Source organism: Orycteropus afer, unplaced genomic scaffold (genome assembly GCF_000298275.1).
Source record: "Orycteropus afer afer isolate SDZICR_OR568_19922 unplaced genomic scaffold, OryAfe1.0 scaffold00384, whole genome shotgun sequence".
NCBI lineage: Eukaryota > Metazoa > Chordata > Mammalia > Tubulidentata > Orycteropodidae > Orycteropus > Orycteropus afer.
Genome location: NW_006921971.1, coordinates 1548165 through 1564847, shown reverse-complemented (window position 1 = coordinate 1564847; position 16683 = coordinate 1548165). Strand labels below are relative to the sequence as shown.

At 52.7% G+C, this 16683-nt stretch overlaps 1 protein-coding gene across 1 annotated transcript in view; it reads right to left on the bottom strand.

Moving 5' to 3' along the window:
• The window catches only part of LOC103207648 (serine/threonine-protein kinase DCLK1), an 83360-nt gene that overhangs the window by 12409 nt on the left and 54268 nt on the right, over positions 1-16683 (bottom strand). Inside the window, exons 12-15 of the mRNA XM_007953295.1 lie at positions 9572-9685; positions 3739-3812; positions 3379-3448; positions 267-386 (exon numbers count right to left, since the gene is read on the bottom strand). Of these exons, the coding sequence (XP_007951486.1) occupies positions 267-386; positions 3379-3448; positions 3739-3812; positions 9572-9685 (378 nt within the window). The remainder of the gene's footprint in view (positions 1-266; positions 387-3378; positions 3449-3738; positions 3813-9571; positions 9686-16683) is intronic.

The following is a 16683-nucleotide window of genomic DNA, read 5'->3' as shown; positions in this document are numbered from 1 at the left end:
TTCTGACCCACAGCGCCCCTAGAGGACAGAGTGGAACTGCCCACAAGGTTTCCAAGGCTGTCAATCTTCACAGAAGCAAAGCCCAAACCACACCCACTGCTGTGGAGTCCATTCTGACCCACAGCGCCCCTAGAGGACAGAGTGGAACTGCCCCACAGGGTGTCCTAGGCTGTCGTGTTTACTGAATTGGCTCACCGGATCTTTCTTTTTTTGCAGAGCCACTAGGTGGGTATGAATTGCTAACAAGTGCTTAACTGTTGCATCACCAGGGCTTCTTTGATCCGGTGTCTTGGCGGCAGGAAGCAGTCGTAGCTCTCTGGGTGGCCCGTGGAGCTCCTTCTCATGGTGGCGTCCCCCTGGACTCTGGGATAGGCAGGGAGGGCCTCCTGGATTCAGAGAAAGCCCGGAGTGTGCTGTCCCCCCTACAGTTGGGGGACACCCCTCTGTTACGAGGCAGGAGAATGAAGAAGACAAAAAGAAGAAAATGGATGCCCACCGTGTCACCACAGTCACCAAAAAGCCAGTTACGAGGGACTCTTCAAATCCAGGCACCCCAAGGGGCTGGTTACCCAGGCTCTGTCTGATCCCACGTGAACGGCTTTGCAGAAGGTGAGCTGACTCCCCAGCCTTCAGGTCGCAGGGATGAAAAAACGTGTAAACACCGCCACCCCGGAACGAGCGTTCATGCTGGAAAGCTGGCTGCCACCGCCGGCAGACACGTAGCCGGTTCCGTGGAGATGAAAGGCTGGCAGCGGCAGTCAACCAGTGTGGTCGATGCGTGCTCACCCTGCGCTTGATGGCGTTATAAAACTTCCTAATTAAGCATCCAGGCACATCGGTTTTTAGCATCGTTTTCTCCCATTTAGCTTTACACACTGCGTAGGCCGTTTAGCACAGTGCTGACTATAAACATTGTTGTTACTGCCCCCAGCTGGAAAACAGAGCAGATTATGTGGGAAAGAAAGGAAGAGATTATCTCCCATCTGTTACTGCCATCTCTCAAGGAAGTGTTGGCTGATGGGGGACATCAAATCGCTGTTTTTAATTTGGCTACATTTATTAAGTACTGCACTGGATTGGAGGTTTTTCGTACACATTTCGTAATTAAATCTCCTAGTGGTGCATCTATTTCTTTTTCTTTTCTTTTCTTTTTTTAAGCCAGATGACTTATCTATGTAATATTTGTTGCACAAAAACACACAACTGTACTGAGATGCAGTGGTGGCTGTTTGCAATTGCATACCCACTTCACTCAAACGCTTGGCTAATATGCCTGAGGTTAGGAGACACACCACTGGCAAAGATCGGGTTGTGGTGTAATCTGGTGTGTATAAACCACACAACCAGCCTGGGGACACAGCCGGGCCAGCGTTGAGCCCCGGGCATCCTGGGGTGCCAGGAATTCTCTGTGTCTGATGTGGGTGCCGTGTATAGGGTCATGTTCATTTTGCAAAAATTCACTGCGACAGGAGTCGTGCAGGACGGCACGTGTCCCGTGCAGCCTCCTGCGTGCACGCTGCCCTTCAGACAACAAGGAAGGTGGGCGTCCTCTCAGTGTGAGGCAGCCATCAGCCCACTGAAAGGCAAAGCGGGACCGCCCCACCCCTTCCCCCAGAAGAGAAGGGTCAAAAGTGAAGCAACAGTTCTCTCTACAGCTAGGAGGCAAATTCACTTAGGGGAACTGGGTTGCTGGGCCGGGTGCTACATGGATGTTAGGGTACAAGACACAGATCTTGTGTGTGAAACTGTCTTTAAATCTGTAATAACAGTCTGAGGAATTATTAGGAATTCAACATATATATATATATATATATATATATATATATATATATATATATATATATATATATATGGAGCTCTGGTAGCATAGTGGCTAAGGCACTTGACTGCTAACCAGAAGGCTGGTGGTTCAAACCCACCAGCCACTCCTCGGAAGGAAGGTTGGGCAATCCTACTTCCGAAGTGATACTGCCTCGGAAACCCAAGGAGGGGTCGCTATGAGTCAGGGCTGACTCGACGGCACATAACAACAACAACAAATATACACACACACACACACACACACACACATATATACATATATATGTGTGTGTATGTAGGAGCTCTGGTGGCGCAGTGCCTAAGGCACTTGACTGCTAATCAGAAGGCTGGCGGTTCAAACCCACCAAGCACTCCTCGGAAGGAAGGTTGGGCGACCTACTTCCATAGTGATACTGCCTCGGAAACCCAAGGAGGGGTTGCTATAAGTTGGATCCGACTTGCCGGCGGTGTGTCTGTCTGTTTGTGGTGTGTACATATATACATATATATTTATATATACACACACACATATACACGCACGTATGTATTTTAAAATTTTGATCCCAACTCATGTATGTGTGTGTATATATGTGCACATGTGTATATATGCACATACATACAAATACACACACGTACACACGCACACATTTTACTGTGTTTCACTCTATTGTCCTTTTCTACAAATTGGAGATTTGTGGCAACCCCACATCAAGTAAGCCTCTGGTGCCATTTTCCCAACCGCAAGCACTGACTTTGCGTCTCCGGGTCCCATCTTGGGAATTCTCAGTGTTCAACTCTTACACCTGCTAGTGCCCACTCCACATACTACACAGAGCGTCCACGGAGCTGTTACAGGCACTAGACAACCAGCAAACGGGTGTGCCTCGCTTCCTTACGACACATTGCGGTGGTCTGAAACCGAACCTGCAACAGCTCTGAGGTCTGCCTGTATGTAAAACTGTAGCCGGTTAGTCCATAAAACAGCGTCTGGCCCGCCACGATGTTACCATAGCCAGGCTCCGAGACTCCATCGTTGGGGAAAAACGAATGCACTAGACCTTTTCTTAGCCAACACCAAGACGTGGCGGTTCACCTGCAGATCATTCCAGAAACATCAAGATGGAGAAGAAAGGGACATCTTAGAGTTCATTCCTCAAACCACTGAGAAGCCAAGCTTGTCAAGTGGGGCACTCCAAGGCCCCTGAGGGTAAGGCCAGGGCCGCCGACTGCAACAGCAAACGCCCGGGCAGAATTCTTCACCCAGTTTAAGGAGGAGAAAAAAAAAAAAAAAAAAAAGTCTCTAGCTCCCCAAGTGCCTCTGCTTAAGCACATAAGCTAAGTCACCCAACAGATACAAAATACTGAAAAGTAAATTCATGCAATAGCTAGGACAGAGAACTTCCGGGGAGAGAAGGAGGGACCAGCCAAAACAGTCACGAAACGAGACGGAGAGGTGACACACACAATGCATTGTGGGTAGCTGGCTGGGCTCGAGGAGGGTCTACAACTAACGTCAATGCATGGCTCCATCCAACTCAGAAGGTCGCGGGTGGCTCGGTGGCTTTAAAATGACAGTACGTACTGCTCCAGCCTCCACGAAGGGATGGCCGCGCTCCGTTGGCGGAGGTCGCGGCTGCCGTCAGCCGCGCTGCAGGGAGGGCGGGAAAAACGCTTTGACGTAGGCACTACGTATACTGTCCTTTTAACCGGAAGGAGACTCGATACTGAGCGAGTGGGATGGAAAGGAAGCCAGCGGATGTCAGTGTGAAGGATGAAAGGAATGAAGGGTGTGGCATCTCGAGATTGAAACGAAACCGAGAAAGCAGCATATGGGCTGGGAAACGAATCGGAAGCACGTTCATCTACTGAGAGGGCTTTGAATGGAGGTTGCCAGCACGTTGCCATGGAGACACTGACTTGCGCTGCACCACGTCCTACCTTATCCAATACATTCCTGGTTGCTGGCAGTAGTCCAAAGACCCTGATCTCCTGATGGTGAACCCGTGGTCCAGCTGAGCAGAGAGAAACGGGGCAACTCAGTGGGTCGACTTGGCGCCGAGGAATTAGACGCCCCACCAAAGCTGCTATTCATTGCCCTCAGGGAGCGCTATCTGGGATGCCCCGGGGCCGCTGCTGCGTGGGAACCAGCAGGCGCCCTCCAGGGTGCCAGGCTGCCAATCACACGGCAAGGAAAGACACTAATCTCTCCTGAGCACCTCCACGGGCAGCTTGTCAGAATCGACCTGGTCGGCCAAGCAGGCTCTGAATGCATTTCTGATCAGGTCTCAGTTTGCACAGCTATGAACACCTCGGCACGTGCCACCGAGTGCAAGGTGCTTCCGTTTTAATAAGCTAATAAAATCCGTTTGAGTCCACCAAAGAGAAAGCTGATTAGAACCCCGAACCCTAAAAGATACCATACCCCGTAAGGGTCAACTTGGAGGGTCTCCTTAACTAAGAAATAAAAGGGTCAGGACTTCAAATCCTCATGGATGATGGCAATTGGAATGTCTTTGAAAGCTCACCTTCAAAGCAGGGCCCTTCTTAAAGGTGACCGGCAGCTGTATTTCCGAATGAAAAAGGAAACAGCCTAACAGTAACTCTTCTAAGGTGAAAGCAAACCCCAAGTCTGGTTCAATGGCTGCTGGCAACACAGACGTGCAGGGAAGCGCTGATGGTTAACACAAGGGCATCAGAGCAGGGGACGACGGGAGGCCCTCACAGGTTTGGGCCTAGAGTCCTATGGGAGCCTTGGGCTGCCGGGGAGTATAAGATACAGTCCCCAGTGCTGGAAAGGACCCGGGTGCTCTGTGCCCGCCCCGGCCCGGCCGGGAGAGGAGGCCCGGCCGGGAGAGGAGGCCCGGCTGGGAGAGGAGGCCTGGCTGGGAGAGGAGGCCTGGGCACACCTTTCCTTCAGGAAGCATCTTGGCAGCGTGTCCCAGTGTGGGCTCATGCAAGGCTGACAAGATCTAAACTCAAGGGCATTTCACAAACGTGCCTTTGAACAAGGCATCTCAAGTGAGGAGTGCCCGGAGGATCAGGTCATTATAAACTCGGCTATCCCTGCGTTCATGGCAATGTGAGATTGTAATGTCTTTTCTTTCTTTCTTTTTTTTTAAGTGCATTTCTTTTTATTTAGTTAAAAAAAAAAAAAAAAAATCCAAGTACATTTGCAGGCCCAAAGAGCTAGGCGGTAACTGGGTCTCTACTGCCATCTTCAGACCACGTGTGGTATCACACGGCACGGGCCGCCTCGGCGTCCCGGCATCACTGTTAACTGCAGGCTGAGCCATACGGATTTGTTCAATTAGACCGAAACGCTCCACTTGCATGAAGAAGATGCGAAAGAAAGGCTTTAAAGCATTAGGGAAGTTTTTGGTTAAAATAACAAACAGCATTAAACGAGGGAAACAGCGACAAGTGACAACCTTGTCAGTGGCTCTTTGTCTAGTTTAGCAAATCTAACAGCGCCCTCAGAGTCCACTGTGGGAATGGCATCTCTAAGCCCTCAGAGTCCACTGTGGGAATGGCATCTCTAAGCCCTTCCACACCTATGAATTGCATTTCGTGGCCTTTGTTTCCCTTTCTCTGTGCTTCTGTGGGAACTTTTTTTTTTTTTTTTAAATCCCTCAATGACTGGGAAAGATCAGATGGGGACAGTGGAGGCTTTCCGAGAGGCAGAACGTGGCCGCTGTGAGGATGGCCATGGTGTCCACGGAACCACATCACCTCAGCACATCTTTGCTCCTTTTCCCAAGCCTGGCTGCCTCCTGGGAGCCGTGAGCTGGCAACTAAGTGGAGACCCTCTTGCAGCCTTCATGTAAAGACATCACCTGTCCTTTCTGTAGTCGTGGGACTGCAGGGGCTGGGAAACAGAAAAGGCAAAACAGACAGCAGGACCCAGAAACGCAAAGGCTCAGAGCCAGGGAACGAGTTAACCCACACTCGTGGCATCAACTCCATGTGGGGCTCGTTGGCTGGCTCTAATAGCCTGTTTTACATCTCCCTCAGTGGCTCCAATAACCCTTCTATAAGCACTGTTTGCCCACCACACGGAGTTAGGTGTGTAAATGAGAAAAAAGTTGAACTAAAGACTAATAATTTAATTACTGATTCCCTGAGAAATGTATTGATTGACTCTATATTATAAATATATATAAACACCAAAACCAAACCCAATGCCATGGAGTTGATTCTGACCCACAGCGCCCCTAGAGGACAGAGTGGAACTGCCCCACAGGGTCTCCAAGGCTGTCAATCTTCACAGAAGCAAAGCCCCAACCACACCCACGCCGCGGAGTTGACTCTGACCCACAGCGCCCCTAGAGGACACAGGGTTTTCCGGCTGTCATCCTTATGGAATTGCTACATTGTTCTCCCACAGAACAGCTGGAGGTTTGAACCACTGACCTTTTGATTAGCAGCTCAACACTTAACCACTAGGCCATGAGGACATATGCTCCTTACCAGCTATCTCATTATCTGGCACTTCATGTTTATGACAATCGTAAAAAGTAACTCTCCAACTATTTCTTGCATTAATGATGTAGGTAGGGTAGTAATGAACACCAAGGTACAAGGCAGGAGTACTGTTGGTTGTGATGGTTAAGGCTGTGCCAGTTTGGCTGGGCCACAATTCTCTGTGCTTTGGCAGTTAGGTAACAGTGTGACTTGGCAGTTACGTAATGGTGTGATTTGGCATTAGGTGATGGTGTGACTTGGCAGTTAGGTCTGGGTGTGAATTGGCAGTTATATAACGGTGTGATTTGGCAGTTATATAATGATGTGGTCATCCTCCATTTTTGCATAATGTCGATTTTCAGAAAATGACCTGGTCTTTGGGAGCCAGCCATGTGTGTGTATAGATAGATATTTATTTCAAAGGGTGATCATCATTTTCCCTAATTGCTTCTCTGGTAGAGGCAGTTCAAAGTAAAATACGTTATTTTATAGCCTGTGGGCAGAGTACGTGCCCAAGGTGGGGGGGATTCTGTCTGAAAGACTGTCTGCAGTGTGTCTCACAGGCATCACCGAGTATTGTACTAATTACAGAACCTTCTTCACGTGAACGAATCCATAATTATATGCCTCATTAAACTGTCGATGGTCTTTCTAGAATACAGCATCGACAGGCGACTCCTCCCCCTCCCGCTTCCATCCTGCCTCACAGGAGCCCAGCAGTTACGCACTGGCTTTGCTGGGACACGATTCACCAGCAGGGACTGCAGGGACGTTCGGTCCCATGTGAGCATCCGAGACTCCGTCCTTGCAGTTCTAAGAACAGACGTTTGTGTTTATGGAGAATGCATGGCCTTCTACAGCTGTATTCGGAAAATAACGGCAAAGGGGGAAAGAAACGTACCAGCTTCTAATTGCCAGTCCTGCCCCCCACCCCCCAAGATGGGAGCCCCCCGCCCAAGGTCTTGTGGAGGGCTCAGCTCTGGTGGGGAAATTTAGTGATAGTCTATACCCATGTGACATAGCAGTGACGGCAGCTGACATGTGAATTGTACTTTGGAACTGACAAAGCCTGTTCACAATTAACACGGGGTGTTATTTATCCAGTTATTTGGAGAATTAGTTGATCTCTGTGTTTTCTCAGCTTCGCAGTGGAACGTTCCCACTGAGACCAAACAAGCTGCCCACAGCGCACCTGAAAACCTATCAATATGGACCCGTGGTGGAAAGCATGTCAGGAATGAATGAGCGACAGATATCACAGTGCATTCAAAGTGATCAAATGATGACATGTGGAGCGAAATCAGGACACCTCTGACCTTCAAATACGGACTGCAGGGTCTTCCAATCCATGGAGGTGGTGCCTGAGGAAACTCCCAGAGGAAGAGGTTTCACCACCTGCCCAGGCTTGGCCGAGAGAGGGCTCCCCTCAACCTGGGCTGTCCAACTGTTGGGAATCTGCCCTTCACCGTTACAAGACCCTCCGAACACCACGACAAACTCAAGCAAAGACGAAAGAAAACGAAGGAGCAAGGTAAGACACAACGTCAGAGGCAGCGCGGCGGGTGGAGAAAGGCCTCTCTAGCGGCTGTCACCCACAGACGGGGTGGAACAGCCGTCTGGGCACGGACCAGCGTGGTGTCCGCCCCAAACGGAACCATGAGCGCCAACGCCATGAAAGACTCTTGTGTCTGGAACGAGCAGTGGGAAGGGAGCAGGGAATGATGGGCTCAGCTGACAGCTTTGGCCCATCCTTCAGAAACCACCGTCTCACTGACAGTCCCCGGGAGGCGTGAGGACCACAGGCCCCTACGTTCCACTATCTTAGAAGGAGCCAGGAGAGAGGCTGCGAAGAGCCACGCTGAGGGACATGTTCAAGGGCGTCCTATGTAGGGCTGCTGGGGTCCCCGGGGGCCGGGCTTGGGTTTTGTCTCCAGATGTCGGCACACACCGCACTCAACCCACCGCTGCAGGGGCTGAATCAAGAAACAAGAAAGGCGAACAGTACGAGCCCATGAGGCTGCACGTGCACCCTTCGTACCGCGCACCGTTGAGGAAGGGACCTCAGCACACTCCCTAAATCAGTCATCGGAACGGCTGCACGCAACACATCAGCGACTCCTCTGAGGCTTTAGCAGAAGCGCCACCCGAACCAGAAAGGACCCGAGGACGAAGATAAGAACAGCCATGGAGGTGGCCGGACAGCCAGTCCTGCTCCTAAGAGGGGCCGCGCTGACCAGCACGGAGCCCTGCTCAGAGTTCTGCTACGTCCGTGTGTGGACAACAGAGCCACCTCCCGTGGCTGACACATTTGAAAACGCTGCTCTCCAAAGAGGGGGGCTTGTAAAGCCCAGCTGATTGGGGCCGTGACGAGGCTGACTCTAGAACACGACACAGGGAAGCGTGCGGCTGTCGCGCCTCTGCCCAACCGCGTCTCTGCGAGAGCCACCCACAGCTCCACGCCGTGGAGGCCCGTATGCACGGAACACAACAGGGACGGAGCCCACCGGTGCAGCCACAAAATGGCAGGGGTGAAAACAAAACAAAACAAAAACAAAACCTCTTTCAACTTTAAGAACAGAAGTTTCTAAGTCGTAAGACATGAAGGCTTCCTGGCGTGTTCATGGAGGTTCCATTTCAGGGAAGGTCTTCCTATCCGGGGTCCACCGTGGTCTACCAGGGGCTCTAGTTATTTATGCAAACTGTGAGCTACGTGTGTTTTCTGACAATGGCGCTCTCTCCCAGAGAGGTATTTCCGTACGTGCACTATGCTAATTTTTTTTTTAATGTGGTATTGTAGACAAAATTGCATAGTGTGCTTATGAAAATACCTACGTGGGAGATGGCAGGATTGGCAAAAAACATGCAACGTGAGTGTTACTTGTGCCGCGACCACACCACCACCACCACACCACCACCACCACCACCACCACCACACCACGCTCTCTGCCACGCGGCTCCTGGCTTCGCTCCCCGGTTGAGTTCTGGCTAACGGACACTGTGAACCTTCTCTGTGGAGCCCGAGTTTGCACTGGTGAGTCCACTGCCGGGGAGGTGAGCTATGCTTTTTTAAAAAATCCTGGAATTGACAGATGCTGCAAGCCAGCCTGGGGGCAAGGACTAATGATGGGGCTGCCAGGGGGACGAGCCGCAGAAACAGCGCCTCCAGAGAAGCCCGACACCACCCCGCGCGAAGGGGTCAGGCTGCCTACAGCAATGACCGGCTCCCCTGTCTCGGGAGGGATCCCCAAGACACCCGTCCCCGGCAGGTCGCCTCCAGGGCCAAGCCCAGGCGGCTATGTTAGATGCTTACTGCTATGACCGAGACTCCGGCCGCCGTGCTGTTGGGCTTGGGGCCTGTGTTGAAATGCTTCTTTATCTTCCCCGCTACTGACAGCTGGTGCTCGTTTTCCGGGAGGCCGTCATCCTGGACAGAAAGAAAGAAAGAAGGACAGGAAGGGGGGGAGCAGGAGGGAGAGGGAGGGGGATAGAGACCGAGGGAGAGGGAGAGAGAGGGAGGGGGAGGGAAGAGAGAGGGAGAGGGAGGGGGATGGAGAGGGAGGGAGGGAGAGGGAGGGAGGGAGGGAGAGAGAAAGGGAGAGAGTGGGGAGAGGGGGTAGAGAGAGAAAAAGGGACAGAGAGGGAGGGAGGGAGGGAAGAAAAGGACAAAGAAGAGAAAAAGAAGAAGAAATGGTGAGTTCAACAGCAATGCAGCCCGGTGCCCCTGTAACAGGCCTCGGGCTCAGACGCAGGGGCCCGGTCCGACCTGCAGGTGCCCTCCGCCCTCCGATCAGCGCCCCGCCCCAGGCTGCCCTCATTTCTGCTTCCACCCTGAGATTTACTCGCTCCGCGTCATCTGACCTCGGAGGCTTCTGTCTAAATAAAACAAGAGCTGGGTCTGGTGTGGCATGCTCCTAAAAAGCTTCTTTTCAATTATGGTTTTAGGACACACTTCAGAGAGCAAGTGAGTCTGGGAGTCAGGAAACGGAAGGAAAGAAGATTCAGGGAACACCTTCCCATTCTCCCGCCTCAAGGGTCTGGTCCACGCGGGCCAGCCGCCAGCCGCAGGCTGAGGGCACTGAAAGCCCCGGCCCAGGCGGGGCCCTGCGTGAACTCGCTCATGCCCAGCTCTCGGAGCCAGTCCCGGGCAGCCTCTCGGGCAGAGGGTTCTTCTCTGAGTCTCGGATCCCCCTCGCTGCCTCAACGCACCTGTTAGGACCCAGCCTCCACCCCCTCTGCCCTCTGCCCGGGCCGCTGTGACCAACGCCGCACAGACCGGTCTCCTTTGCTGGGGTCCCAGCACCCCCTCCCTCACCAGGGAAAGGTGGGCCCCGTGCCATAGCCATGCGGGCAGCCCCGGGCCTCGGCGGACTGCGCTGGCACATGACCGGTGACCCACTGCCGCCGAGGTGGTTCCGACCACGCAGCCCCACGTGTGTCAGAGCGAAACTGTGCCCCGGACGGCTCTCAGTGGTTGATATTTTGGGCTCTTTCCCATGGCCCCTTGGGGTGGCCTTGAACTTCAGAACTTTAGGTGACCAGACAAACATGCTACTGTTCACTAAACACAACGCAACGCACTGCTGTGGAGTCGGATCCCACTCACAGCGACCCCTCCTGGGTTTCCGAGGCGGTATCACTATGGAAGTAGATTGCCCAACCTTCCTTCCGAGGAGTGGCTGGTGGGTTTGAACCGCCCGCCTTCTGGTTAGCAGTCAATGCCTTAGGCATATTGTTCACTAGATGCTTAAAAAACGTTTGTGGGACCCATAAAAAAGCAGATGACAAAGCGTCTGCTGCCAACCATTAAAACCACAGTTTCTGGAAAGCCCGCCGACGCCCTTCACTGTTTTTCTCCCTCATTCCCTCCTGTCATTCTCCAGGGACAGTTCGGCTCCACCCAGACAATCAACCTGCTGCTTTCCAAGCGTGACTCGAGGGGCCGTCCACACGGGACCAACACCTTCTTTAGCGTCACCTTCCACAGTGTCTCTATGGGCAGTTCAGTGACTGCTGACAGCCCTCAAGGTGGGCACCCATCCTGACCCGCCTTTTCTGAGCTGTCCTCCTCCATTAACATAAACTCCCTGCCCCTAAGCTTCCTATAGAAACTTTCCAGTCGCTGTTGTCAATTTGACCCCATCTAGGTAGTCCTTTGGGAGCTCTGGTAACATAGTGCCTAAGGCATCTGACTGCTAACCAGAAGGCTGGCGGTTCAAACCCACCAGCCACTCCTCGGAAGGAAGGTTGGGCAATCTACTTCCGTAGTGATACCACCTCAGAAACCCAAGAAGGGGTCACTAGGAGTCGGAAGCGATGACAGTAAGTTTGAGGTTTTTGGTTTTTATTGTTGGGTTGAGGAGCCTTGGTGGTGCACTTGTTAGGCAGTGCTCAACTGCTAACTGAAAGGTCGGCAGTTCGAACCCAGCAGCTGCCCCACAGGAGAAAGATGAGGCAGTCTGCATCTGTAAAGATGACAGTCTTGGAAACCCCATGGAGCAGTTCTACTCAGTCCTCCGGGTTTGCTAAGTCTGAATCAACTCATCAGCAACGGGTTTGGTTTTCATTTATTGTTTGGCTTAAAGAAGATTTCAGGGGACAGTTCTGGTTTAACATTTCAAGATTATCTTAGGGCAATAGTTCCGGGGATTCACCCCACCTCCATGGCTCTAGAAGATCTGGATTCCATAAGAATTTGAAATGTTGTTCCACAGTCTCCCCCCTTTTGATCAGGATTCTTGTATAGACTCTTTGTCCAAAACCTCCACTAGTGGGATTGACTCCTTCTTTCAGCATTGGTCGTCAGTGATCCGAGATGAACTGTGCGGTCACAGTGACCAGACACTTGGTGGCGGGGAAATGACAGATAGCAGAGCAGGCTGGATGGTGCCTCTGTGGGCCATGATGACCCTCTTCCTTCAAAACCCACAGGATCTGTCCCAGGCATGTTTTCCCCACACCCTAAAGGCCTTTTGTAAACGTCTCACGCTTTTCACAATATCCATCCACACTACTGATGATCTCTTTGGAGTAATTTTACGTATATAACTAGACTCTTTAACCAATCAACGCCAATGGAAACAGCTATCAAGACATCAGAAGACCTACTGCATTGGGCAAATCAGCTACGAAAGATCTATTTCAAGTGCTGAAGAGCCAAGACGTCTCCTTGAAGACTAAGATGCGCCTAACCCAGGCCATGGTATTTTCAATCACCTCGTACGCATGTGAGAGCTGGACAATGAATAAGAAAGACCAAAGACTTGATGCCTTGAGTTGTGGTGCTGGTGAAGAATACTGAAAGCACCGTGGACTGCTAAAAGAACTAACAGATCTGTCCTTGGAAGTGAGAATGGCCAGACTTGGTCTCACCTACTTTGTCATGTTGTCAGAAGGAACCATTCCCTGGAGAAGGATGTTATGCTTGGCCAAGTGGAGGGTCAACGAAAGAGGGGAAGGGCCCTCAACGAGATGGACTGACACAGTGGCTTCAGTGATGGGCTCAGGCAGAGCAGGGATTGTGGGGCTGGCACAAGACTGGGCAGGGTTTCGTTCTGCTGTGCGTGGGGTCACTGTGAGTCGGAGACGACTTGATGGCACCTAACCACCACAACAACTAGACTTGGACTCATGCCCTTTCAAACTTCATCTCTCATGTTTTCTGGAGTCTTTCATGTAAGTACTCAGCCTGGCTCCCTGGACACAGTGCACACTCAATGTATGATGTGCTACCCTGACTGCCTAATGACTAATTTTATTGTTAAGCTCTGGTGGCGCACTGGATAAGGCATTTGGCAGCTAACCAGAAGGTCAGAGGTTCAAAGTCACCAGCCATTCTGTGGAAGGAAGACGGGGTGACCTACTTCCATAAAGATGTACAGCCTCGGAAACCCAATAGGGGTTGCTGTGTGTCAGAAACAAACTTGATGGCAGTGAGTTTTGTTTTGTTTTTTAATGTTTAGTGTTAGCTGCGTCAAGTTGGCCGCTGCCTCATGGTGAGGCCACGCACAGCGGGAGGAAGTGCTGCCCAGTGAAGCACCATCCCCGCGACCAGAGCCCCGTGACCCACAGGGCTGTCAGTGGGGGACTTCAGACGGACACCCCAGGCCCTCCTTCCGGGGCTGCGTCTGGAAGCGGCACTGAAACCTGTCCAGCATCATAGCAACACGGAGGCCTCCACGGACAGGCTGTGAGTGGGGGGTCCGGCACGGAGGGGAAGAACTGACCCACTGGGCCTCCCGTGCCCACTAGCAGTGGCCAGAGGAGGGATAACAGACGCTCATTAACTGACACAGCAAACCATTCTGGAAGAGGGATCTTCCACTCAAGAGTGAGTTCATTTCTGTGATGGGAAGGCTCCAAAATCAAGTGACAGCCTCTGAGGGTCGCCATGGGCTGCTACTCGGGCAGGGGACGGAGACAGAAGCCCGTGAGGGAGCTAGCAAGTCAAGGAGGATGTCAGGGGACGAGGTGGTCACAGCCCACCGGGACACAGTAGGACTCACCAGGTCAGATGATAAAACGAACGAGCTGTCATGGGCCTGACAGCCCCGCGGTTCAGTTAGATACCAGAGTTCCGAGGAGAGGCCTGTGTTCCACGGTCAACAGTCCACGTGGGATTCAGGAGGGACCGGGTGCGGCCTGGCCCTGGAGGACGGCGAGGGTTTGCAGAGTCGGCGAGGAGGGCAGGGCATGTCTTTGTGTGAGACACACATCCGAGGCTTGGGAAGCCTCACGGTGGGTTTGCCAAAGGATGAGTCAAGCCATTTCTCTGGAGTTAAGAGTTGCTGTGGGAGAGTTACGGCCACAGCCAAGCCCCGTGGGAGGGCATCATGCTCGGGGAGGGTCGGCGAGGACGAGAGGACGCCCCAGGAGACGCGCTGACCGAGCGGCTGCCACGGCGGGCACAGTGATGGCTGTGCAGACGGACAGGTCCGGGCAGGGCTTTGTTCCGTTCCATGTGGGGTCGCTGGAGTCGGAGCCGACTCAGCGGCACCTACCAACACCACCACCAACGGCAGGGAAAGCTGTGGGGCAGGAAGGGACGGGGCGACCCAAGGATGGACGTGTGGCTTCAATTAGGAGGACCTGTGCTTTCTCTGAAGGGTGCCAAGAGAAAGGCCCGCCCCCTTGGCCCTTTCTTGGTCCCGAATCACAGCAACCCCGTGTGACAGGGTAGGGCGGGCCCATAGGGTCTCCTAGGCTGCCGTCTTTACGGGAGCACACGGCCAGGACTTTTCTCCCGTGGAGGCCCTGAGGGTTCAAACTGCCAACCTTGCAGTTAGCACCTGAGCACTTAACCTCGACACCACCAGGGCTCCCGGACCTGTCTTTATAGGATCTGGGCACTGACTTGACAAACGAAAGAGAAGCTGAAGGTTAGTCACGAGGCGTTAAGAGTTCTGTGGTCCAGGGTTTGAACCGCAGAGCAACGCAATGGTGCATCTAAAACACCTCTGTTGGAGAGGGTGATCCAATGGGCCTTGGAATTTAAGGCAGAATTTTAGAGACTATTTGAACATTCAGGAGCTCTGGTGGCGCTGTGTTTAAAGCACTGGGCTGCTTGCTCAAGGCCACACAGCAAGGCCCGCCAGGTCTGAGCCATCTCCTCCAGGAGGAGAGTGGCACTTTGGTGGAGGGGAATCAGGACTGAGTTAGGGGCCGAAACAGAGACCACTTGGGCAGGCCACCACCCGGCTGTCAAGTTTGTCCCCTCTCTGTCTGTGGTGTTCTGTGGTGGCTGGGGTGTCCCTGTGATGCTGGAGGCTGTCACCCACGGAGGACAGGTTTCATTGGGCTTCCAGACTGACAGAGGAAGAAGAAAGGTCTGGAAAACTTCTGACCACCAGCCAGTGAAAGCCTTACGGTCACAACGAAACACTGTCCCACGTGGTGCTGGAAACACAGTCCCCAGGGTCAGAAGGCACGCTGTGCATGGCGGCTGGGACAGCACTAGGTGGCTTCCCTTGTTGTTGTCGAGTCGGCCCCGACTCATAGCGACCCCTCCTTGGGTTTCCAAGGCAGTATCACTAGGGAAATAGATTGCCCAACCTTCCTTCCAAGGAGTGGCTGGTGGGTTTGAACCACCAGCCTTCTGGTTAGCAGTCAAGCGCCTTAGCCACTATGCTACCAGGGCTCCCAGTGGCTTCCCTAGCTGGAAGCTAACCCTGCAGGCATCTGACCCACCAACAGCAAGGGAACGTCTGCCCGTCTCCTGCTGAAAGCCAACACCCTCATCACCCCGCAGCAGGCTTCTCCATCGTTCCCGCCCCAGTCCATGTCCTAACCTCCTGTCAAATCTCCCAGCAACTCTTTGGCCTCGGGTTCAGGCCCCCACATTTCAATTGCACTAAGGAAGGGCTGGTTGGGCAATCCTACTTCCGTAGTGATACTGCCTTGGAAACCCAAGGAGGGGTCGCTATGAGTCGGGGGTGACTGGACGGAATAACAACAACAACAAGGAAGGGCTGAGTTCACGGTGAAACAACCGGAAGGAACGAGCCAAGCCTCACGAATTGTCAGGGGTGCTGTCAACGTCACAAACCTTTAAACATTTCAGGGTTGTTTCCCTAGTGGAATAAAGTGTGCCAGATAGAGGAGGCTAAACACACACACACACACACACACACACCCTACAGCAACCAGCAGTCCGCAGGCAGAGTTTCCGTACACGTTTGGAAGGCTTCGAGCATAAATGGGTTAAAAGGACACAGTGGCTTTGAGGGGAGGAGGCTGGCTGGCCCGAGCCCCCGATGGATGAGGGCGGCTGAGTGCACTTCCCGTCTGCATCCGTAAACGAAAGAGGGCCGTAAAAACAGACATTTTTATATTTACATCTTTACCATCGTTATTCCAAAGAGATCGCGTTGCCAAAAATGTGTTGTGAATTTTCTTAACGTGACAAACCTGGCAGCATTTTACAAAGACTTCAGAGCACTCTTACGAGACGTTTGGGTTTGGGGGAGTCATTCCTAAAGTATGACGCGGGCTGCTTGTGGTTTGAGGCTGGCGGGTCTGGAGGCTGTGTTCTCATCCACCATTTGGCAGAAAATTGCAACAGACAAGGAAGAAATTAGCTCGCAAAATGGAAAATGATTGCTCAGAGCTGGCTGCCAGAGACCTGGCCCCCTGATCTCTGTTTCTCCCGGCGTGGGGTGGGGGAGAAGGAGCTCTGGCGGCTCAGTGGTTAAAGCACTCGGCTCCAACCGAAATGTCGGCAGTTCAAACCCACAAGCCACTCCACGGGGGAAAAAATTAGGCAGTCGGCTTCTGCAAAGGTTACAGTTTTGGAGACCCTGTGGGGCAGTTCCACTCTGTCCTCTAGGTGCGCTGTGGGTCAGAATGGACTCCACGGCAGTGGGTGTGGTTTGGGCTTTGCTTCTGTGAAGATTGACAGCCTGGGAAACCCTGTGGGGCAGTTCCACT